The sequence below is a fragment of the Rissa tridactyla genome, chromosome 3 (genome assembly GCF_028500815.1).
Source record: "Rissa tridactyla isolate bRisTri1 chromosome 3, bRisTri1.patW.cur.20221130, whole genome shotgun sequence".
NCBI lineage: Eukaryota > Metazoa > Chordata > Aves > Charadriiformes > Laridae > Rissa > Rissa tridactyla.
Genome location: NC_071468.1, coordinates 94,590,962 through 94,616,186, shown reverse-complemented (window position 1 = coordinate 94,616,186; position 25,225 = coordinate 94,590,962). Strand labels below are relative to the sequence as shown.

General features: G+C 39.7%; 1 protein-coding gene across 2 annotated transcripts in view; it reads right to left on the bottom strand.

Moving 5' to 3' along the window:
* The window catches only part of COL9A1 (collagen type IX alpha 1 chain), a 74,935-nt gene that overhangs the window by 37,439 nt on the left and 12,271 nt on the right, over positions 1–25,225 (bottom strand). Inside the window, exons 6-19 of one of the 2 annotated variants that reach the window (XM_054195798.1) lie at positions 18,998–19,081; positions 18,279–18,299; positions 16,820–16,894; positions 16,166–16,201; positions 15,994–16,056; positions 13,141–13,194; positions 12,539–12,574; positions 7,749–7,772; positions 7,384–7,437; positions 5,636–5,689; positions 3,854–3,886; positions 3,702–3,758; positions 3,557–3,610; positions 2,174–2,227 (exon numbers count right to left, since the gene is read on the bottom strand). In XM_054195798.1, coding sequence (XP_054051773.1) covers positions 2,174–2,227; positions 3,557–3,610; positions 3,702–3,758; positions 3,854–3,886; positions 5,636–5,689; positions 7,384–7,437; positions 7,749–7,772; positions 12,539–12,574; positions 13,141–13,194; positions 15,994–16,056; positions 16,166–16,201; positions 16,820–16,894; positions 18,279–18,299; positions 18,998–19,081 — 699 coding nt within the window. The remainder of the gene's footprint in view (positions 1–2,173; positions 2,228–3,556; positions 3,611–3,701; positions 3,759–3,853; positions 3,887–5,635; positions 5,690–7,383; positions 7,438–7,748; positions 7,773–12,538; positions 12,575–13,140; positions 13,195–15,993; positions 16,057–16,165; positions 16,202–16,819; positions 16,895–18,278; positions 18,300–18,997; positions 19,082–25,225) is intronic. The other variant, XM_054195799.1, reaches the window with a different exon arrangement.

Below are 25,225 nucleotides of genomic sequence, written 5' to 3'. Positions count from 1 at the left end.
GTGACAGGAACACACGAAGGCCAACTTTGCAAAAGTGCTGTGTTGTCTTAAGTGGGGTATAGAATGGATGCAGGAGAAACGTACCATCAGACTTTATAGAACTCTAGAGGTAGACAAAAAATCAGGCAATGTTTTTGAGAATACAGGTGCTAAGTTTATATGCCCACCACACCTGAGAGGCTGGACTGATTAGACATCCAAGTGCAGCAGGATATTTCATAACTGTCATCATTTCCCTTGAAAATACAGTCTCGTGGGAAATTTGGCTTCAATTATTTCCTCTTCCTGAGAGACTGAAATTACATGACATGTCTGCTCTCTGAGAGACCAAACCCACAGGGCATTTGTCCTGCAACAAGTATTGTTTCATTAACAACTGTGTTAATGAAACAGCTACAGGCGCTTCAACGCAGCATAGGCAAACCTTCTTCTTGACCAGACTCAACATGAGCAGCCCTTTTACTTGACGCCAATGAAGTCAGATGGAACCTTGCACACAACATTTAAAGCTGTGTCAGCCCAAAATGTGAGAAAAAAATCACGATAACGCAGCAATGACTCCAGCAGACCAACAAGGGAGAGACCCACAGTCTAATCCTTGTTCCAAGATCAGAGATGGAAGTAGGCACACTGTGGTACTTGCTACTTTCAAACAAAAGCAACACCTCTCCCAGAGGTGGCTATCTTATGCAAGTCTTCTTGGCAATGCATTACAAAAAAGTGTCTGATTGCTGGTGTTGCTGTGGAGACCGGATTCCTAATCCCTTCTGTGGATCTGAGCCTTACATTCGTTTAGGTAAGAAACATACAAGAAAACACAACAGAGCCTACAGCCTCTCTGTCTGTGCCTCTGAAACCTTGTCTATCCTCTTTTCCACATGAATCTTTTCCACAGATTGTCTATCTGACATCACTTTCTGCATATTATGAATCCTACATTTCAATAAGAAACAATTATTTTAAAGCTTATTTGTAAGGTCATCAACTGGTGAAACAGTGAAGTGAAATGAGTAATGCGTTTTTAAAAAAAAAAAAGGGGGGGGGCAGAAGGAAAGCCAGTCTCTAATTGTTTTTTAATTCTACTGTGTTATTTCACAGTGATTGGAACTTTACCAAACCACATTAAATGAATCAATCCCCACAGGCCCTTCAGACAGCGGAGGCTGCATCTTACACAAAGACTTTCTCTGCATCAGGGCACCAGGGATATTTTTTTTCAGCATCAAACACAAGAAGGATTACACCCTTTCCTTTATTTAGTCTCTGTTCTTTCTTTATCTTTCTCTAGTCCTAATCCAGAGGTTTATGTTGTCTTATGTTCATAAAGAATTCTGTAATTTAGGATTTGGATGTCATGTGCATCAATGTAAGCTCCTCTACAATATCACATCCAGACACCAATGGCGTTAAAGAAATAGTTTCACACCTAGGAAAAAAGCACAAGACCACATCAGAAAATAAATTATAGAAATTAAATATGTCATGCCTGTGCCTATTTCTCTTACTTAGAATGAGCCCTTTGTTCTGTTCAGCTGTGGCAACCATAAGAAGAGCTCCTCATTAGGAAACTAGCTGAGGAGGTATGTGCTAGAACAAAGTCAAGTGAAGCAGGACAAGAAAATAATTCCAAAATCATAGATGTGATTGAAAGATCCTTCCTTGACATGCTAAAAGCCAAAAAAAAATAAGAAAAATAAATAAAAAAAAAAAATCTGTTCTTCAGTGGTTGCTACTTCACCCTCAAGTTTTAGCTAAGCCTGAATTTCACAGTTGACCATGTTTTAAACAAACAGTAGCTTTGCAAGGATGAAGTCAGAGTCATCAAAATTGTGGAAAGGAAGGGCAATGAAAAAAACAAAACCAAACCAGCAAAAGAACCACAAATAAAAAAAAACCAAGTACTTGCACAATCTAAGCACAACACAACATTTAGGACATGAAATACTTTTTAAAATAAGCCTTTCCACAGAACTATCTAGAGCTTTGTGCCAAGCAATAATGTAGCTTTTTGGAGGGACTTAAATAATTCTACTTTCACTCACAGACAATGTGGCAGAATAAAGAGGAAGGTGCGTGGAGATTTTATAATATCTGTTTTCTTACAGTAATAAGAAAAAAAAGATATGACATAATAAAGCAAATGGGTAACACTATTTAAGAGGAAATACTTTACTGGAGGGCCTTGAGCTCCCACTTCACCAATGGGTCCTTGGTCTCCTTCTTCACCCTGGGAAAGCAAAAGGAATACATCTGTAGCTAATCCATAGCATGCATATTGCTCCCTCATCATAGAAGGGACATTTACTGCGTGCTGTTTTCTATCACCATGTCCTTCTTGAAGGAAACCCAAATGAAGTCATACTACTTCCTCAGAACATAGACAGATACCCATTTAGGTTCACTTTCCATTCAACTATTAGTCAAAAGGGTAATTTCAAAGCAACCCCAGTATAAAAAAGAATAATGGTATTTTACTCTTAATCCGTCCTTCCTTTGATGTTGTTTTTTTCCCTGATGTTAATCTCTTTAGCTTTTGTTCTTCTTTTACACTAAAAGTGTAATGAAAGTATATTCATATATGTGAACAGACTGGATATGTTAGTAGCTTTGCATCACAATATCTCATTGCGCTTCAGAATTTTTGAAAACTAAAATGGTAAAATGCCTTATCCTAAGAAACCCCTATATGATTCGATGATAACCTCTCTCATACAGTCACAGTGCACTGTAATGGAACAACAGTACTTACTGCCAGTTTAATTTGCAAAAAGAGAATTTGGAGCAGAAGACAACTGTTTAATAACCAGGAAGAAATAGGTGAACTGTTTCTGATAAATTAAATTTGTTTTCCATATGCTTGGGAATAGAAAGCCTTTTTTTTAAAAAAAAACAAAAACAAAAAGAAACAAACAAAACCAAACACTTCTCTGCTTTTTCTCCTCCAGCATTGAAGCATGGATCAAGGCAGTGCATTTCTTCCCAACTTTTCTTATTTCATTATTAAACAAGATTAATTCAAATGAAACACCTTAAAAGAGTTCACATTTCAGTCTTCAAGCTGAATCAGACTTTGCCTCTTTATTGCAGTTATAATCTTTATTTGCCTATGAACATCTACAGTGTCCTTTCCCTCACAAACACATTTTTCCCCCTCTCAATCTTCCTGTTACTAGTCATCTGTGCCACAGAACAATTTACTTGGCAAATACACAGATTTCTTCTGCGTTTAACTGTTTGGAAGTTTTCCAATTAATAAATTTTACTTCAGTTTTGGTCATAGGTTCCATATTAATTAAATTGAATGATATCACAATAAAAAGCAAGAGAAGTATGACTTCTTCATCGTAATAAATACAGAGTACAGTTGAATGAAGAATAGAGCTATGCCTTTGGTTAATCTGGAGCATTATGATATGTAGTATATCTTTATGCATTCTGGTAAAACAATTAATAGTTCTCACGAAATATAACACTGCTTTTGAAGAAGAGGCTAAACTACTATTAGCTTGCTAAAAACAAGAGCAGGTTTTCCTCTTAATTTTTTTTCTTTTTTTACCTTATAACCTTGTTTTCCTGGTTCACCAGACTCTCCTTTTGAACCTTTCTGTCCCTAAAATAAATGTAAAAACCAAAATAAATAAATAAATAAAGATTATTAAGGTGCCTCTGTAAGGAATGCTCAAACAAACAGATTCTCTTACCTTCATTCCCATTAAGCCAGCATGTCCTGGGCGGCCAGGTGGACAAGCATTGGGACACTGGAGAAGCATCCACATAATTAGGACCACATAGGTTGAATAAAGTTATCTGAGATTATTTAAAAAAAAAACCAAAACATGGACAACTATCTTACCAACGGGTCACCATCTTGCAGGCCAATTGTTCCCTAAATTAAATGAAATTAATCAAAGTCAGTAAAAGAGAAACAACCAGACCTGACTCATTAGACACTATATTCATTAAACAAAACAGAAAATACTACTATCTAAAGAGGGAATCAGAAGTATAATCAACCAAAGAATCTCTGACGTGAAAAGCACCTGAACTGTAGGATCTTATTGTAGGATTGCGGGTGCCTACAAAATCCTGTCCTCTAACTTAGATCAACTTTTCTGAAAAACAAAGTATTTCTTTTGGTTTTTATGCTACCTAAAACATGTTTTCTATTAAATACAGAGCAAATATATCCAAACCTCATGAATTTCCAACAAAACCCAAGACAATTTCTGTGATAAGGATAATTTTTTACTTTTCCAATTTACTACCATTCAGCAAAAGGTAGTAGATCTCGGTTTAGATCTTTACTGAGAAAATAATCTTCCCACCACACAAGTATTGGTAGAGGAGCAAGATGTCTGGCAGTTAATGGAATTGCAATAAACTAGAGATCAGTGTACAATGACATGGACTCAGTGGGGGGAAGACCATTCCTCATATTAAATCAAATACTTGATGGAAGTTAATGGGAGGCTTATGAGGCACAACAGGGAAAAATACGATTTCACAGCAGCAGCTGGATTCTTTAAAGCCCAGCGGGAGGGAGCACGCTGTTTCAGAGAGCAACAAAGGGGAGTTTAAGGAATGAGCTGGTCTCCTTTTATACAGAAGGATTTAAAAAACACTGAGAGTATGTTTGGGTCCATAATGTCATCAACTGGAGTGGGATTGTGGCACTTCAGAAATCTAAAAAGGACAAAACTGGCAAGGAATAGAAGCAGCATACGACATTATTGAGAATTCGTTTTTACTTGTTTCCTAAATACTCTTCTCTACTTTACCGTTCCCATCTTTTACAATGCCTCTGCCAATTTTCTGGCAACTTTCATGAAAACAAGAAACATGGCATAAATAAAGCATATGGATTTAGGGTCTGTCCAGCAAAGGAACAGTACAGCTTTTAAAAAGAGGTTAGTATGACACACGTTTCCCAGCAGTTTGCATTTCACAGCACCCACCCTCTGATGTGTCTGCCAAGCCCACCATTTTCTCTCTCTGGGTAGGTAAAATAGCCACAAGACAAAGGCATAACGCGCATCCCTCCTCCCAAGAGCCTCAAATAAGATAACCGTTCCCCAGGAGAGGCAAAGCACTGGTGTAAAGCTCTCTTCTACCCCTTGCAAGTAGCAGGCCTGGTTGCAAGACAGACATTAGAACTTAACCCAGCTGGGAGCACGCATTTCTGTCTCATGAGCCAAATATTAAATTTTTGTCCTCCTAGAGAAAGGCATACCTCTGATGAAATACTACCAGTGAGGCCCAACAGAGACTATAGTTACAGTAATACTAAAATGCACAGGGAAGTTTTAAACACCTGTAAAAGTTACAGTTTCAGACCATTTGCAGAAATGGGAAGATGTCATGACAGAAGTTACACAGTTTGCATTTCAAACTAGCTTTTATAACCATAAAGACTAGAAACTTGCTTTCTACATGAAAGATCAAATGTCGATATGATTAAATGAGTTGTATCTCAGGCTTTGAATGCAAACCTTTAGACATTATGAATTAATATAGCCTGCTGACATCCAGCAGTCGGTATTCAGTTGAAGGACTCAGCTGTAAGACTTGAGAGTTTTGTTCAAGCAGCAACAATACATAATTCAGACATTAGCCCATATTAAAGGCAATCACTTACCCGAGGACCTGGTGGTCCTGGTGGCCCTGGTGGCCCTCTTTTTCCTGGATCTCCCTAAAAAAAGGTAAAGTAATTTCGTTGATTCATAGTAATAACGAAAAACAGCAGTTACATATGATATCACCCAACAACAGTGAGAAATGAAGTAGCTACAGAAGGACAGGCTAGGTAGCTAATTAAAACCTAAGCCCACAACATGGCTCCCATAGTAGAATGGGAAAACCGATTTTTTAGTAGAATGGGAACGATGTTGTTGAATAGGAGTCACAAAAAACCAAATAATTTTCAGATGCTTTAGAAAGCTGAAACATCTGACTACAGGATCCTCTATGCACTCCTCTGTCTTATAACTGTTAAAGTTCTCAATTAGAAGAATCATAATAACTGGCAAAAATGCCCAAAGCACAGAGAGGAAAAAATCCCCTTTTTCAGAGCCCAAGATGAATTTACAGAGTCAGAATCTTCTCCTGTTTGTGAAGTTTTGATGCCCAGTGCTTTCAGAAGTAAAGACAACACAGGACCTCTGCGAATTATTTTTTGAATGCTTTTAAGTAAAATAAATCTAATATTCTGACAGGGACAGCCTTTAACTTAATATTGTCATTTCAATATTATGTTTGATATGTTATTAAATCAAAAATGAAATTAACAAGATGAATACAGAAAAATTATTCACTAATTCTCACAATGCATGAGCTATAGAGCCATAGGTTTAAAAACACTAAAAAGGAATATTTGTTTTCCGTACAGGGTATAATTACATTGTAGGACTCATGATCACAGTGTGTCGTGGAGGCCCATGATATATATGTATCCAAAAAGGGACTGATTGCGTTAATGGAGGATAAGCTTCTATGTAGCTTTTGAAAAAGGCAGCACAGATGCAGTTTCTGATTCAGGCAGTCTCTGAACTGCCAACTGCCAGAACGTGGCACAGTGTGACAGAAAAATGCCATTTTACAAATAGCCTGTACACTTCCCTAGGTATCCATTATTGCCATTGCTACAGACAAGACAGTGAGCTAGATGGATCTTCCTCTGAAATAAATTGGCAGTTTTTAATATTCTTTTTTATATTCATTAATATGACTGAGTGCAACACACGGGGTGAGGTGCGCATTAAAAAGGAGGCTTCATTAAAGAAAATTTTAATGCTATTTCAGATTTCAAGTAAAAAATTAACAATTGGTTTCAATTTGCATGCCAGTGGTAAAGCATGAAGTCAAAATATGATGGTGTGCTGAAACTGAGTGCACAGTTTAGCATTAAGGTCAGTAGATGGAGTCACACCTAAAATGAGACTAAGAAGAAATACTGAATTGCCTTGTTCACTGATATGCAAACGGCAAACATAAATAGTATGTGGTCATGTACCATAATGTACATGTGAGAAGACAGGAGTAAAGCTAAAGTTCTGCATGTAATGTTAAGTTTTACATTTCCTGTATTTCTGGCAGGTTTGATTTTAGCTTTCCTTGAATAAGAGGAGAAGAAGAGTTTGGGACACTATATGAAACATTTAGTTCTAACCTAATGGGTGGCCCTGACTTAGTGATATTGTTCCTTATTTCTGACGAGCTTCAAACACAATCTTTCCTCTACCGGTGATTACTGGAAAAAGTGAATTTTCAAGTGCTGTTGTAATCCAAATAGTGTTTAGACGGCACAGTGATTATTCATTTTTTTCCTATAAGTACCTTCTAGCAATTGAATAAATCTACATTTTCAGCAAACATGGTAGTACTTACAGGTGGACCAGCACGACCTACTTCCCCAGGAAGTCCTGCTGCACCAGCTGGACCCTGTAACAACCAAGTTAAATAGTATTTAGACCATACAATACCTCTATAACAAGCATTCAAGGAGTGAGAACATGTAATTCTCTCTAACAAAAAACTATGCCTTCAGAAACCAGTATTTTTGCCCTACATAGCATAGACCTAAGCAACCCCAGTAGCAGCTGAAGAAAGCATACATAATAGACGTAAAATGTCAGGATTAAAACAGTCTCTTTTTTCACTGAATTACTTTTTATTACAGTATAACAGCTTTATTGAATATTTAAACGGATACATTAAACTGTATATTTATGAATTGTAAAAATTATACTTACAGGTGGTCCAAGAAGTCCCTTGCCCTGTGAAATATGAAAAAGGTCAGAAATGTGGGGAGGGTTCCACACCTAGTCAAGCTGTTTGCCAAGAACAGAGTATTTAGGATTAAAAGGTACCAAAAAAAATGATGTTTGATTCTGCAAAATCATTTTGAAAACTTGTTTCACTAATGTCAAATATCAGTTGTATTACTAGATAATCAATATCAGGAGAAAAATTAAACTATTGATTAAGTTGCCTTGCAGTAGCATTTATTTACACATATTTATAAATACATATACTTCCACAAAAGAATGAAGACATTGAAGTCTTTGGGTTTAGCTAATTATCAAGTACCATGACAAACACATCTATGCTATAATAATTTCTTTCTAACAGTGCATTTAAATTGATAATAAAAGAGGGTTTTTTTAAAAGTTGGGGTTTTTTTTGCTAGCGCTTCCCTGAGGTCTATGTCCGTTAAACTAGCACTTTTTGGTAATCAGAAAGAGCACGAAACTGCTTCTGTTTACATTTTCCATCGGTATTGCTCTGAATCATTTTAATGAGAAGTGTCCAAGATACAAATTTGCTTCTGCCTATTTGGACAATACACTCCCTCTAAGAAAACAGATCCCCCTCAGTCTTGCATTACTAAAGCAAATGGATAATTTTATGGAGAACAGCGTCAATGATGTGTATAACGCTGGCATATAAAATCACAAACATACTCAAATCTTCAGGAGATTTGATGTAATAAAGTGCCTGGGCCGAGTGGAGCTTAAAAGCCACAGAATACCATACCAGGACCGCATCTGCAAGGTTGTCTTTAAAAAACTTGGTATAACACAGGGAAAATGTCAAGCATTTATCAGAGTCATTCCATTTTAACCATTTAATATGCAGTAGAAAGTAAACTTTCATCTTGCATAACCTACATAATTTCTCTGCTATTACTTAACACTTCTTTGCTGCAATTCATTGTATTATAAATGTCTATATTTGACTATACAAATCAAACTTTCACTGCATCGCATATATGATATTAAAATATCATCTGCCTCTGAAAGAAAGAAACTTGCATGTTCCCACTGGAGTATCCCCTTCCCAGTCCACCTCTAAGTGGCCAGGAAAGTCAGTGATATGATACCAAAAGAAGCAGCTACAGTTACTGTGTCCAGCCCACACACAGGCCTAGGAGAAGCCAGTCCCCAACTTTGCCCGTTCCATTGCCCATTCCTCACCCTCCTAAGTAGGACTCCCAGAAGCAGGGGCTGTCCCCCAGCAACCCATGCCTCCCCCTTACCCAGCTACTCCATCCTCCTGGCCACGAACTCCCTGCAAGTAGACCAAGTTGTGGAGTTGAGAGCTCCAGGGCAATCAGCCAGGAAGAACCTACGCAGAGCAGTTAATGATCCCAACCAGCTGCCCGTGTTCCTGCCTCTGCTTGTGTCCTAAAGAGGAAGCTTCTACCAGGCAGCCTGGGACTATGGCCTTACATCCCCAGATGCCTGCTGCCTGCTTTGGAGGTGCTTATCTGCTCCATGGAGCACAAGGAGTGCATGGGCAATGTAATCAACTGGTTCAGGGACACTCACCCTGTAGATCTGGTAAGTACCTTCACATGATCAACACAGACCTGCCTCCATCCACCACGAAGAGTCACATACCAGTATTTGTATATGCACCCTGTGCCGGAAGCTGTGCTTTAGCAGACCTTAAAATATTAATTTCTCTATCACTAAATAGACACAATCCTACCCATGTGCCAGATCTGTAAAACACTAGCAATATCAACTAATAGAAAACTTAGAGGGAACGAAACTGAAAGAGAACAGAGTGAAGGGTGCAAAGCACATACTGAATGTAGCAGCCGCAGGTGCATTTACCAGGGCCAGATCAGAGATATCACCAATATTTGGTGGTAAATTACCCAAATTAATTTTGTAAATCTGTCATTTGAGAGACTATCCACAAAAGAGACAAGACAAAGAGAACAAATTAAAACTAAATGATGAAGCAGGAAAAAAATAGAGGAAAGGGGGAGTAGAGAAGATAACTGAAGATTGCCAGGATACATTCTGGGGAACAAAGGGTGACAGAAGCAGAAAAGCAAATGCTGTATATAAAACTTCAGATACTTAATATTCTTTCTTTCAGTTACCCTGAATTCCTAACTCAGCCAATAAATTCCACTGGATGAGCTTGAAAAACAGTGATAATAATTTACAACTAAATAATGTTGTAGCCAAGACTTCTGACTTTCTGTTTTCACCGAGCATTTTAACAACTTAAGCAAGTGGTTTTGTGAGAATTAAGTCTTTGGATAACCATCCAGAGACTACTCCACTTGCAAAAGGCCACTGCGTGAATTCAAAGCAGTGCATAATTACACCTAAATACTCAAATAATCATGTACCTATTATGCAGACTCATAAGTGTGCTCACTATGTTTCTAATAAACAAGGTCTCATGGATCAAACCAGAGACCTGCAAAGGTTAAACAGCCCCCTTATGTCACACTTGAAGTAAGAGCTTCTCAAAAAGCCTCTGAACCTGAGAATTAGAACCATCACACTCCAGCTCTACCACTTCTACTCTTTTTTCCTTTTTTTTTTTTTTTATTAGGTTTAAACTCTGAATTTAATCTCACTAAAGGTGAGATGACCGGTGTTGGCCATTTTGAGAAACTTTCATTAACTGCTCTATTTCTTCAGCAGCTTAAAGCCATTCATCAAAAGGAAAGCCTGTATAAATGGAATTTTGCCAAGAAATTTATTTTGAGCATTAATCTTTCCACATGGATTCAGCATGTATGGGTTAACAACCATGGAGCTACAAAATCAAACACTAGGCTTCTTCCTAAAATGTGAGGTCTAAGGATTAACCTGAACCTTAATAATTACAAAGGTAATGACAGGAGGTGACTAAGTATATCCATCTTTTCTTTACCTTTAAATAACTAAGAATTCTCATTTCCTCATTATAAATATTCCTGCAGATTCACCTTTAAATACAAAGGCAGAACAACTCCAAAGGCAATTCTTACTGAGGTTCATTGAAGCATTATCACCTTAAGACTGAAAATCTCAGAGCAAACAAACAAACAAAAAAAAAATCACTAAACTTTGAACAATGGTTCAAATCTCATCAGATTTATTGCTTTTACAGTATCAAAATATGGTCACAAAAGACCTGAACCAGTTAAGTGCTGCTCTGAGTGGAATCAGCATTCTACTTTGACAAATTGGTCCAGTTTGCAGCTTTCCCATAGTAATATCTCCACTTCTAAATTGAGATTAACCCTCTTTATGTATATTTTATATACCCACTTTTTCTGAAGGCTCTTAAATTATTCATTCTCACATTAGTCTGTTAATGGTGAGGTAAAATCATGCATATTTTCCTCGGGTCAGCTTTTATTTCAGTTGACAGGCTAAAATACTACAGTATTTTAACCTAGTATTTCAGTAATTCAGCTTTAATTCCCCATTTTATTCCTCTGCCATAGTAGTTCATTTCATATACACATTTTTCCATATCATCCAGGTAACATATCTGACAGGAGTTAAGCTGTCTCTTGATTTCAGCTACACATTTTAAAATGCATATGGCCCAGAAATTATATTCCCATCTACTTGACAGCAAAAATTTAAAATAAACAAACAAACAAACTCACTCAGCCCCCTGGCAGAAAAACACAGGGCTGTCCATCTGCCTAGAAGCTCTCTCAGTTCTGCTATTTTCTGTGACTAAATTTAGCTCATATACTGAGTCTACAGATTGACCAGCCATTAGAAAATTATTACCTATTTTCCAGATTGTTAGGTAAGAAACAGCACCCATGAAAATTAAGTGCAAATACCTACATAGAATGATTCATCTTAAGTTTGAACATGCCTATAATGTAACATCTTCAAGAGTAATGTTATAATTTCCTCTCTGGACAAACATCAAAATTATAGTTTAATATAAATTTAATGAAAGTTAATGGGACAGGGTCAAAAATACAAAGATACAGTCAAAGATACAGAATTTCACCTCAGGGAGTGTTATATCAGAATACAATGCCTCTTTTATTTGATTCCATTAATTTCTCCAAAAATAATCTAATTTGCAATTAAATTTTCATTATGTGCAGCCCTATCATGCCAGCCATCCTGCTGAATTACTTATTTTCCTTGAGGCTTTTCCTGGATTCCTATATAATCTAAGTTTCTACATTCCAACCATCATTCACTTCTTCAACCCTGAAAAATTCCTAAAATTCACAATTGTTTTCAGCCCCCAAAGATGGATGTTAAATCCAGCTGCATGCCAACCGGAACAGTAATCTTTGCATATCCTTTCCTCATATTTTTTTGTTTTCATATGGAACAGCACAGGAAGTCCCATCCAGCATTTACACTTCAGTTATCCTATCTAGACACACGGCAAGGAGCTGAAACAGGAATAACTGTCACAGGAATAACAGGAATAATTTATGCAAATAAAACATGGACTTTCCTGTCTCTACAGCATTTTCACAAAGAGATGGAAAATAATGATATGCATCCAAAACTTGTGACTACATCACACATGCTCCTTTCCTTTCTACAGCCTACAAGCCAAACATATGCTTTCAGTAATATCTGCACGCTTTGATATAAAGACAAAAAGGTTCCTTAATGTACTACTTTAATATCTTATGAGTTCTTTGAAACCTCAGAAATAGTTTCTGGCTTTTCTTCACAACATTTAATGGTAAGGATCCTTCACAGTGGTACTGAAGGTCTAAAAAGCCACTTCATATACTAAATGTATTACTTACTGGAAGTCCATGAGCACCTGGCAGTCCTGGCTCACCCTTTAAAAGATAAAAAGTGAGTGTTTCAAGAGGCATTAGGGTAAAGTTTTGTAAACAACATACAGGATGATGCTCTCACCTTTTGGAAGGTATCATTTAGTGGACATATTCTGCAAGTATTATTCACTTCATTAATGCTATGCTAGTTTCAGTGAGACTTGATAGAAAGGAAAGTCTTTCTCAATATTAAAAAGATACAGCCTCAAGCCTTCTTTCCCCCCCAAAAAAATAATTGAAACTTGCTGGTTATTCTCACTTCTGAAGTATATTTCATTTGTCTGATTGCCGATGAAGTCAGGTTTCACTGTTCTGGTTCCCACTGCGTATTACTATGAGATAATTATGGTACAACAAGATGACTGAAGATGCTCAACCTTAATGTCACCAATGTAACGCCACCGTTCCTTACTGCTGGCTGGGGGAGTGGAATTGGCTTTGTACCATGTGAAAAAGGCCCAATGGGTCTGTATGCTATAGATGTTTTAATACTGTAAGAAAGGCTGCAGCATATCATTAATCCTGCTTTAAAAAAAAAATAATAATTTCATGCATAATTTTGTTCCTACCTTCTGCCCTTTTGGTCCTGTGGCTCCACGTGAGCCATCAGGTCCTGTGAATCCCTTTGGAAGCAATGTATACAATGTTAATGCAAAGGTTATGTTGTCTTCTTAACCACAAAATAAAACATTCTGAAACATAGAATAACGAAGCTATTAAATGACATAAGCTACTGCAGAAGAATTACAACTCAAACACCTATTTACATGTACAGATAGAACTACACAAGTCCAAAGTACTAGCTTCTGATGACAAACACCAGTGCTTGTGATATGCCTTTCAAAAATTATTTAGTAAAATCACAATTAAACTAAACACGTGATCTCACATGACCTTATTTCCTCTCAATGGGAGACTGATGAATTTAGTTCATGACTCAGGTTAAAAACAAGAACTGTCAGTATTTTCCATGTCAAATAAATTATTCATTGACAAAAACAAACAAAAAAAATTCAACAAAGCTGCCAGGCTGGATTTGAGGTTAGTCTTTGAACCACACTTGCTTATCTGGCTAAAATTAAAAAGCAATCATTATATTATAACTATGAATTCATTTGGAGATTTTTTGTTTTCCTTTGCTTCCAAAATTTTAACCAGTTTATTTGGCTTGGAAATTTCCAGATATCCATAAGAAACACCTTGCTTTTACATTTGTCACTTTTCTTTTTCAGTCCACTTCCAGCAATTCAGTGTTCACCAAAGGGATCTTGTCTCTGATAATTTGCTTTCAAAAGCTTACACGATCATTACAGGCAATTACTGTACAGTATCTTTACTCAGTCTATTAAACATGACATTGAAATTGCCTGTGAAAGAAAAACGAGATTTAAAAAGTCAGAACTGTCTCACCAATTAAACATGGAAGAAGGTGTTATAAATCTAAAATCCCAATTAAAAGCTGAGCGCACAGTGGGAGGACAATAAGGTCCCATGTTTTGTCTTCAAGTGAAAATAAAAAAGGTTCACCATTTCAGAATGCAGTATTCTAGTATTACGGTGTCACTCATCCACTGAGGGAATATGCAAGTGTGAAGAAATATCAAAAGCTGAGCTGAGTTTAAAATGTTCTGTTTCACCTGTTTGTGTTACCGTGAATTCTGGTACGGAAAACATGCCTTAAGCGAAAATTATAAGAGGCAATGGTTTTTAAAGATCTGCTTATGGGGTTTTCACATGTACAAATGGGTTGTGGTCCTGCATTGTTTTCACGAAAAAACGAAGTGGTACGAGATGCCACTCATGGCAACACCGTTTCCTCTTACAGATTTGAAATTTGAACAGTTTAACTAAAGACTGTTTCAGCTTCGTGTCCACTAAATCTCTTTTCAAAAGCAAATTAAAAATTAACCTCTAACAGCACTGCAATCTTCAATAAATATTAGGCTTTTTCATTTATATAATTTGCAATATTCTCTAATATATGGGTTTGTTGAATATAATCTTTATTTTTGATGCTTTAAACTACAAAAGGATTCTAACACTTACGTAAATTAAACATAAGCTTGCTTACCTCCTGGCATGAGATCTAAGTACTAATGTAACGATCTTGCTGCGTAGCAAGAAATACCTTCAAACACTGCTCTCAAGAGAAATATGAATTTTTCCAAAAATGTATGAAGGTGTTTTTATTGACAGTAATTTATTCAAGAGATACAACCTAACAGGCCATCAACACCAGGTGATGTTGAAACTTTATTCTTCTGTATTAATTCCCACAGAGGAAGGAAGATACATCAGCAAGTACAGGCTCTGCAGTGGCTGAAGTCTGGGAGGTTGTTGGGGTGTTTTTAAAATCATAGAATAGTTGGGGTTGGAAGAAACCTTTAGAGGTCAAGGACTAGAGTCCAACCTTCCCTGCAATGAACAGTGACATCTTCAACTAGATCAGGTTACTCACAGCCCCATCCAACCTGACCTTGGCTGTTTCCGGGGATGGGGCATCTACCACCTCTCTGGGCCAGTGTTTCACCACCCTCATTGTAAAAAATTTCTTCTTTTTATCTAGTCTAAATCTTCCCTCTTTTAGTTTAAAGCCATTACCCCTTGTCCTATCGCAACAGACCCTGCTAAGTTTGTCCCCATCTCTCCTGTAGGTCCCCATTAGGTACTGGAAGGCTGCTATAAGGTCTCCCCAAAGCCTTCTCTTCTCCAAGCTGAAGAACCCCAGCTCTCAGCCTGTCCTCATAGGAGAGGCGTTCCACCCCTCTGAACACCTTTGTGGCCCTCCTCTGGACCCACTAAAACAGGTCCATGTCTTTTCTATGCTGAGGGCTCCAGAGCCGGGCACAGTAATAACTGTGTTTTTAATAACACTTTGGTGTAACATCAGTGTGACACAGGGCTGATCTGTCTTTTTGTTCCTTCCTATTTTCTCTGTTTTAGGGAATGAGACCTAAAATTACTAAACACAACCCCTCCACAGACCCCCTTCAGTCAGGAAACATGCCCTGCCAGCCACCCCCCTCCCCATTGCCCTCAGCCACTGTGGGCCCTCCTGCCCAGGCCTGGGCTTGGGTCCCCCCTCTTGCCCTTCCTGCACTGCAGGGTGCTGAGCTGGGGCTGCTTCCACCCTCTGAAGCCAGGGTGGCAGCACCCAACAGCCGTTGCTCTGTTCCTCAGCTGCCACCCCGGCCATCCGCAGCCTGGCTGCACTCCTCCAAGAGAGCATCTTCCAGCCTGGAGAAAAGCGCCACTCCCCCATGTGTGCCACTGGCACTCACTGGCTGCTGCAAGGAAGCCAGAGACCTCAAAAGGAGGTCGTGCTTCTCCAGAAATAGACTAAACCCAAGTATTTTTCATTAAAAAAAAAAAAAAAAAAAAAAAAAAAAAGAGGAAATTCCAGAAAAATCGAGTGTACTCACATCAGCTCCCGGCTCTCCAGGCAGGCCGGGGGATCCTGGTTTGCCTGCATCCCCATCCGGACCCTTCAGGATTTAAATGGACGGTTAAGCATGTTTCAGAGAGGGAAGCAGAAACAAAACTCAAAACCCCTTCTCTCGCAGGGGCGAATGCAAAGTAGCTGAAATCACTTACCGGTGGACCAGGGGGGCCATTCGGACCTCTCTCCCCCTAACAGGATATGTAAAAGAAGGTATTAGTCAGAGTTACAGTGACCTTTTATGGTCCCTCGTGAAAAACAATGATTTGCAGATTACCAGGAATAATCGCAAACTGTTTCTTATTGTAGCAAATTAATATTAACATATTAATTAGACATATTAATATGTATATAACAACACATGTACAAATACATTATATTAATTATTAACATAACAGACTAACAGAAATGACCACAGAAACTTCAGATAGGAATTGAGGGAAAATACACAGTAGCTCCTCTCAGGAATAATGCCACAAATCCTTACCAAGCTTTAGTATGAGTGATACTACATAATCTCTTTTGAGATTAGAATTATAAATCCCCTACACCCCATTTCAGGCAAACAATCATAGCATATGAGGCTGATTAGATAAAATAAGTAATCCTATATTTTCCATATCAGAGATAATCTGAAAGGCTACCTTCTCCCCCCACCCCAGCCTGCTACAGAGTACAAAACCCATCAATTCCCATGTGGATCTGCAGCCAAATTTAAACTCCTCAGGGTCAAATGCTGACAGCAAGGACAATGTGGGAACATCTCGAGGTATTTTCAATTTCCTAGGGAGGGCATGGGAAACACTTACATCGATACCATCAATACCAGGAACTCCTGGTGGCCCTGGTGGACCCGGGGGGCCTGGCGGACCAGGGAGACCTCTCTGACAAAGAAGAAAAAAAAAAGGAGCAATTAGATCCCAGCAAACCTGTGCGAGCCAGTTGGGGGGGACCAGCACAATGAGAAGCAGCTTTTATGGGTTAGTCAGGGGGTCGCAGCTGTGGTGAGGAGTTGTGTCCTCACTCCACGCTTGTCAGGACCCTCGGGACCTGTATCCCATCTTAGCTGTTGCTGCCACAACCAGCAATGCTCCCCCCGTGGGCAGAAGGCGGGTGAGGTGTTAAACCCCCCATCCCCAGGCCCACCTGCCCTCCTGTGCCCCTCGATGCTGGCAGGGCCAGGGCAAGGCGGGGGGGGCTCAACTCCCTGACCCAGCAGGATCTGAACGACGAATGGCAATGACAGGGTGGCAGAAATTTTGAGTGATCTTTGCGAATCAAACACTGAAATTCACTAAGCTACTCTAATTACTCATTCAGCCAACACAAAGGAGACAGTCTTCCTAAGAAGAAAATCTGAAACAACCTTTTCCCTGCTTCACTGCCGAGCTCGGCAGTTTCCCCTGTTTCCTCAGGATTACATTAGCATCTACAGAGGCGCTTTCTCAAAGCCCCGGGCTCCCGAGGGGGAGGCGGGAGGCGCCACACGCCTGTGGAAACTGAGGGAAAGGCTTTTACAAGTCTCCATCCCTATAATGGGGGGCTCTGTTCTCCTCGGAGCAAGCTCTGGCTGTGGCCCCACAACGGTGCTCTGTGAGCAGGAGGCCGGCCCGGGGCCGGCTGGGACCCTGAGCTTGGCCCCTTGCTCCCCACTGCGCTGCTGCTCTGGACACCTTTCCTCCCCACACCAGTCTTCCCAGCAATAATCCACCCAGCATTAGTTGTGGATGGAACTCAAGCCCCGCCATGTCACCAAGTGCCTGCCCGATGCCCACCAGGTAGCACCGTAGAATCATAGAATTGTCTCGGTTGGAAGGGACCTTTAAGATCATTAAGTCCAACCGTTAACCTAACACTGCCAAAACCACCACTAAACCGTGTCCCCAAGCACCATGTCTACCCATTTTTTAAATACCTCCAGAGATGATGATTCCACCACTTCCCTAGAGAGCCTGTGCCAATGTTTGATAACCCTTTCAGTGAAGAAATTTTTCCTAATACCCAATCTAAACCTCCCCTGGCACAACTTGAGGCCGTTTCTGCTTGTCCTATCCATGTAGGCGCACACACACATGGCACCCACCGCCCTGCGGTCAGCTCACCTTTGCCAGCAGCACGTCAGGGTCAGCTACAGCTACTGAGGGGGAGAAAAGGGTCAAAAACCCTGCAGCGGGTCGGTGGCAGGGCATGGCAGAGAGTGGCGTGCAGTCCCTCTTCACCCACACCCTTTCCCTGAGCACGGAGCATCGTCCCTTCCCTCACACTTACCTCGATTACCGTCTGGCTTATCTGCAGGGGGAGAAAAACAGAGTCAAAGTCAGAATAAACTTACTTGTGCCAGGCAGAGGCAAACAACCTGCAGGAAAAGCCCTGGCGGCAGGAGGCCCCGGAGAGCCCGGGCCATGGCGATGGAGGGACCGGCCTGCGGCTACTGGGGCGGGCAGGCGGGCGACCGAAAGGTGATGTCGGCTCCTACAGCCCCTCACGGCGGCGGGCGAACGCCTCGGGGGAGGGTCGCGGGGATTGGAGGAAGGCTGAAGGCTGGGAAGGGGAGGACTGAATGCCAGCAGGCAGCGCCTTAACCCTTTGCCCTGCTGCTGTTGCTTTGGCCACCGACCCTCACCTTCCCCCACACTCCAGCCCCCGCCACGGGTTTCCCGCCCTCAGGCTCCCCGGTGAGGGGACGGCGGCTGCCAAAATCCCTCCCGCCTGCAAAGCAGAGCTTTCCGACGTCTCCCACCCAAGCAGCGAGAAGGATGGGAAGGGAAGGGAAGGTGTGGAGAGGGGGAGAAAGTAAGTCACGGAAGGGTTAAAATGAGACTGCTGCTGTGCTGGGGGGTTGGATTTCTAAAGGCACCGAATGCCAGGCAGGTGTGAGGAAAACGGGCGTCTCGGGGCAGAAAGGGGGAGTAAAAATGAGGGTCCTGGGGGCTCCTGGGACTCGGTGGCGGCAGGGCAGGGCAGGGCAGGGCAGTGTCGGGCAGGGCGCTCACCCGGGCCGGCAGCTCGCCGCAGCCTTCGCGCTGGGGTCGCAGGGGGTCGCAGTGAATCACCATCCACTGGATCTCGAACTGGCGAAGGAGACAAAAATCACGTTAATTCGGGTCAAGGGAGGGGGGTGGGGGTGTGTGTCACACTGGCCGAGGGTGCAATAGGAGGAACACCGGTCGGGCTAGCGGCGTGTTTTGAACGGGAGGTATTTAGCGATAATAGTTATGGGTGTATCAGAGAGCACAGTTCTTCTGTGTGGGAGGAGCTTCACCCTGCGCTTCCCCACGCCCCAGCCGGGTAATATACATCTGTGAAATTTCACATCTTCTTTGAACATTTGTATTTGGCACAGGAAAACGACACAGGATTAAGGCAAACCTCTTCTCAGAAGCTGCAACTGGAACTCACTTGATGTGCTATACAGATTAAAAAACATATTCTCTGCTGAAAGTTACTGAATAGCGCAAACATACAGCTTCAGAGGTATATTCGTTGATATATAGCGCATCACGTGGAATTTTAAGTACCAGAAGCATATTAAATTGTGCATACTTATTGTACCTAGGTTTTAAAGTCTTGGGTTGTTTTTCCCTTCCCATCACAAATAGTATCAGTTTGGCTTATGAACCTCTAATGAGTGGTTTCTCCAGAGATTTCTCAGTTTGATGATAACACTCAGAGGCTCCTACTCCTTTCTTTTCATTATAGATGGCTGAGGAGTTAGGGGGAAAAGAAAGTTTTGGGGTTTTTTTCTTGTTACAACAGAGTCCTGGTATTGAAAAGACTGAGTTCATTTTTCTGAGAAGCTGAAAATAGAAGCGAGTGTCCGGGGGCTTTCACTTCTTATTTCTTTGCTTCTCTGAGTCTTTCTTTTTATTCTGTTGAGCTAAAGTAGTTCACCACCATCCCTTCCACAACATAATATCTCAGTGTTGCCTGGCTGCCTTCTGTGCTCCCTCTGGGATATCTCATTGCTCTGTTTGGTCCCAACCCATAACTGATGCAGAAGGTGGAATGTCACTCTGACATGCTTTCCTCTCCCGCCACCATCTTTAAATTGACTTAGTTGCATACTGCTAGACCTAATAAATGCTTTGAGACTGAAGTCCTTTAAGATCTCTGCAAGACTTTTTTTTTTTTTTTTGCTTTCACCTTCACCGCTTCAGCGCTGCCACTCCTGAAATCCTCGCTATCACATCTCTACTGCTCTGTTTACTTTGCTGTCATCACAGTTTCCAGAGTGCTGAGACTGGAGCACAAAAGAGCCTGTACCCTCCTTTCTTTCACCTGTTACCTGACACCACTATCTGTGAGTCAAGCCTCTACCTCCTTTATCCAGTTCTCATTTTAAAACCTTTCCCAGTCCTCAATAATAGACAATTGAGTGTATCCTACAATGTAATACTACAAGGCAGCAATACAATAATAAAAATAAGAGGGTATCTGGAATCTGAAGGTGAGGATTCATAAAAAGCCCTAAAAATGGGATCAAATTATATGATAGTTTGCTTCATACTGCACAACTAGATTCTAAGTCCTGAGTCTCTACCTTATTCACCTCCAAAGCTCACTTGCAGAGGGGAAAGAGATCCATAACTGTCTCTAAAGCAGTTTATAATCTTTTTCTGATTTAAATTAAAATAGAAATTGTTTTAAGTGACAGAATTTCTACTTTTTCAGTTTAATTTTAAATTAAAATTATATTAAATAATATTAAAATTGAAAAGTCATCAATTCAGTAGCTGGAAATCCCATAATTAAGATTGCCTGTACAAATGTAATCTGTATATAATCTGAAATTGTGTGATTCCACACTTTTTTCCTTAGAACACTTCTCTCATTCACAAGACTGATGAGGAAGGCCATGCAAATAGTTCCCATACTGCAGAAACTGTAAGTTTGGAAGTAAATGAGGCAAAAGGTAGTAAAAAAAGAAAGGATGGCTTTGTGGAAAAGGCAGAGAGATGCCACTGAATGAGCCTGCTTTTGCATCACAATTCTTACATAGTGCCGACAAGTTATTTAAAACAAAATAGCTACATTAGGGAGCATTCTGCATGGGGCGGGAGTAGGAAATTGGATGCCTGAAATGAAGTATCTGGGTACAAGTTACACAAAAAGGCTGATCAGTAACAACTGTAACTGAAATCAATAGTCTTGAGCTGTGCTTTCAACTTTTAACATGGTACAAAATCCATAAACACTGAAATAATGACTTTTAGGACATACCACCAGCAGTCAATATCTGCATCAGCACAATCCGGGATTTTTATGTAGGTAATCATTGCCTTTTTATTTTCTTTTGTGTGTGTGTGTGTGTCTGGCTGTCTGTCTGGTTTTTGGTTTCCGTACTAAGGTGAGAAAGATTTGAGACAATAAAATGCTAATTACTGGGTTGCGTTAGACTTTGATGCATGACTGTCCAAGTGCCAATATCTGTGTCTTAAGACAATACTACTACACATTTTTTAAGTTTGGACCCAGTTTTTCAACTTTGAAAATAAGCAATATTAAAATGGAGATAAATTTCTTAATGAGATTAGAAGACATGATTGCTCGCTGCAGTGGGAACTTGATTCACTGAGTCAGGAAATCCCTTTAGTGTCTCATGTTTTCTTCCAGGGCTCTTGAATGGCCAAACAGTCACTTTGTTTTGTTCCAGACGGGATTTGAGCGGTGAGCATTAGGTAAGGCCTGGTACTCTCAGGAGTTTAAGACATACAAAAAACATCTGAATAAATGATGCAGGCATCCTATGCAGAAAAAATACCTAGCATTATTTACAAAACACTGTACCATAATGTGAATGTAAAAGGAGTTAAAATATTTTGAACATGCAGCTTTAATTTGACATTTCTTAGTTCACGGTTCCTTAGTTAGGCAGCATTATTTTTTGAAAAATAAACTGTGGTTGCTCTGTAAACTTTTTCTTAGAGCTTTTGTTATTGTTTTGTGGCTATATAAAGCAAAAATTGAGATGAATCCCATCTGACTTTTTTTAAAATGAAAAATAAAACTCTTTAGCTGGCAAGGTAGTAAAAGGTGTGACTGGCCTCCCATTGATTTAGGAGAGGTGAGAGAAGGGCAAATATGTCCTAGCCTTGCTGTCAAGATGCCTTTTCCCTCGCCAGTATTTCACAATGGTCATGTTGATTATGTTAAGCTGATTTAAAGGATGACACTATTTGGAAGACGTCTCATGTAGATGCTCTATTGATATCAGTACAAAGTGTTCCTAAGGATGAAGTACAGGCACAAAATTCTCAGAAATTAACCTCAGATAAATCAGGGGTAATCATAAATAAAAGTTATTAAAATGTAAACTTTTCAGACCCATAGGTATTTAAGATCAAGATCACGATTTCTATCATCTGTTTTCCGTTTCATCTTAATTTCTTATTCAGCACAGATATAATTGGATTAGCTGTGTCTGCCTGTTCACTGTTTTGTCCTCTTAAATTCTATGGAAATGCCTGCAAATGCACCTAGCTTTGCACATCTCAGTATCAGCTATGCAATTCAGTTGTCTTATTAGTGCTTTGGATGAGAGAGGTGAAGCTTAAGTAAGATGTAAATGAAACCTAAATATCTAGGGTAGTATTTTTCAGCGTAGCATCAGTCACAGGGAAGCATTTAGCAGTACCGTAGGCTTTCAGGAAAACCGTGACCCTCAGATCATGTTTGTAGGTGCCTCCTGGGAGTACTGGCTCCCTGTGACCCCCTGGGCTATTGCTGCCTTGGGGGTGATTCAAGGGAGGACATCCCTTCAGGGGAAGCACAACTCAGCTAAGCAATTTGCAGGTGAAGGTTTTCTGCAACTTTTCATCAATGATATCTGTTTTTTCTAAGGGAAGACTGCTATCGACTGTTTGTACAATTGCCAAGTGACCAAGAATAAGCTACACATATTTAAACACATCTCATTCTAGAGCTATTTTAAACAGGTTTTATCCATTTTCCCACATCTCTGTAATGGGTTTTTAGAGCTCTAACTTTCCTTGCATCTTTTTTAAGAACCTTAGAACAGTACAGCAAATTCTGGTCTTATTTGACTTTCCATAGCAAGGGTTCAGCCTGCTGAACATGAGATTTCACAGGGTGAAAAAAACCTGAGACGTGACTTTTTGCAATACACGGACACAATCTGTTCAGCTGTGTAAATTAAGTTCTGTTCAGCAAATATTGATAAGCAGCTTCCTCTTAGTCATGTAGCTGCCCTGAACTAGTTAGCAGCATTAAATATCAATTAAGTAGTGACCAAGGACCACTTCTAGCAAAGTGTTTAATATCTATTAAGAAAAAATCAGGGTAACGCCTCTGAAATCACAGAAACTAAGGCAATTTATATCATCTCACAGCAGTTAATCTTTGAACAGTAAGAAATGAATGCCCTTACCTTTCTATAACAAAAATGTGACTTAGGAAATAAGTTCCTTTTCAGTTTTGAAATGATGATATATCTTTTATTGCTTAGGGTTTACAGTAGATTATTTGAATTACTTTTAGATAAAAAAGTGCTATTTTGGTTTTTATCTAAAAAAAGATAAAATGCAGCTGTAAACCTGTATAAAAATTTGCCCCCCATAAAACATTCCAGAAATCCTGGAATAAATCTTTGTAAAGGCTCAAAGGCAAGCCATAGTTTCTAATGGAACTCTATTACTCTCCTAGGCAATCATAGCAACAACAAGCAATAAAGAATCTCTTTTAAAATGACGTGTATTACAGTGCACCTATAAGAAGTTGACCTATTCTGCAAGATAAATAGAGCACTCACAGAATACTGCAAAAAAAAAAGAAGAATAGGAAACACATAATTTACGTCCTTTAAAAATTATACCACTGGAAGTAATATACTTTAACAATGCCTGGAAATAAATTAGAAATCGTGCCTTGGACATACTAAATAACTAAGAGAGTTGTTTAAACTGATTATACTCAAGCAAGTTATCCCTGAACATAGATTTATTTACTTGATTTGAAGATAAACACAGGCTAAAACAGAAACTTGTGCAATATAAACAGACATTTTAAAATTACTAGTTCATCAGATTATGTGATTTATCAAAATTTCAGAGAATATGGTCTTCCTAAATCTACATTTTTATAATATCAGGTTGGACTCCTACTATTGTCATTTTTGGCTTCATAGCATAGCACAGGCCATGCAATTCAGTCTAGTGGGTCCTTGTCAAACCCACAGTTCCATCTGAATTAAAGTGTATTTTTCGACATCCAAACTTGGTTTAAAAATGTAATGTGATGCTTACCTTCTTCCTTCCCTTATAATTTGTTCCAGTGCTTCATTATTCTTTTTGTCAAAAAATGTGCATCGTATTCCCATTTTAAGGCCTACCTTACGCAAAGATTTCATATTTTTTTTCATAAAATACACTAAATGTGACTGAATCTTCCCAGAAACATGCTAAAGGAGTAAACAAATATTTTGCACGCTAAGTGGTGAATTGTAAAAATCACAACTCTGTTTTGTCCTTTCATCTTTGATGGTTTCCTGTACTTAACGCAGCTTCACACTAGTGCCTAATGATGTACGTGCTTAAACACAGATGAAGCAGAAGTCCGTGCTAGACACTCTCCCCTACCAGATGCCTGAAGACCTTTCGGTAATCAGCGTTCCTCATTTGTATACCTTGCTGAAAACTATACTTGCAAGTCTCTGCAAAATATGGGCTGGAGAGAAAGGGGGATAAAATTCCAGATTTCCTCTGCTGCTTTTCCTGACTTCTTTAATTCCAGCCAAAGGCCAGCCAGAGCATCAACAGAGAAGGGGGAAAAGTCCAACTTCTTGCCAAGGTGACCTTAATAGCACATCTCTCTCCTTGGTTTTAGGCTGCCATTTCTAATTTTTACTTCAAGAGGCAGCAGGAACCCTCCTCATTCTTAAAGGAATGACTCTGTGTCTAACTCGAGGGCACAGTTTACTGTAGCACGGTATACTGGGTGTTGTAATACTATTACATTAATACCTATAGCTCTCTGTGCATTTAATCTAAACATCTTTCCAAAGAGGAATACAGTATTGGGGTAGAAATTTCTCCATCCTAGTAACATCCATAGAATATGTAATGTTTTCATCATCTCATCCATCCATTCATCCACCAGTATCCCTCACACCACTTAGAAAAGCTAAGATACGTATGCAGCTAATCACTACATTATCAGCTCCAGCTGATTACTTTGGAATGACATTTTCAAAGGCTAAC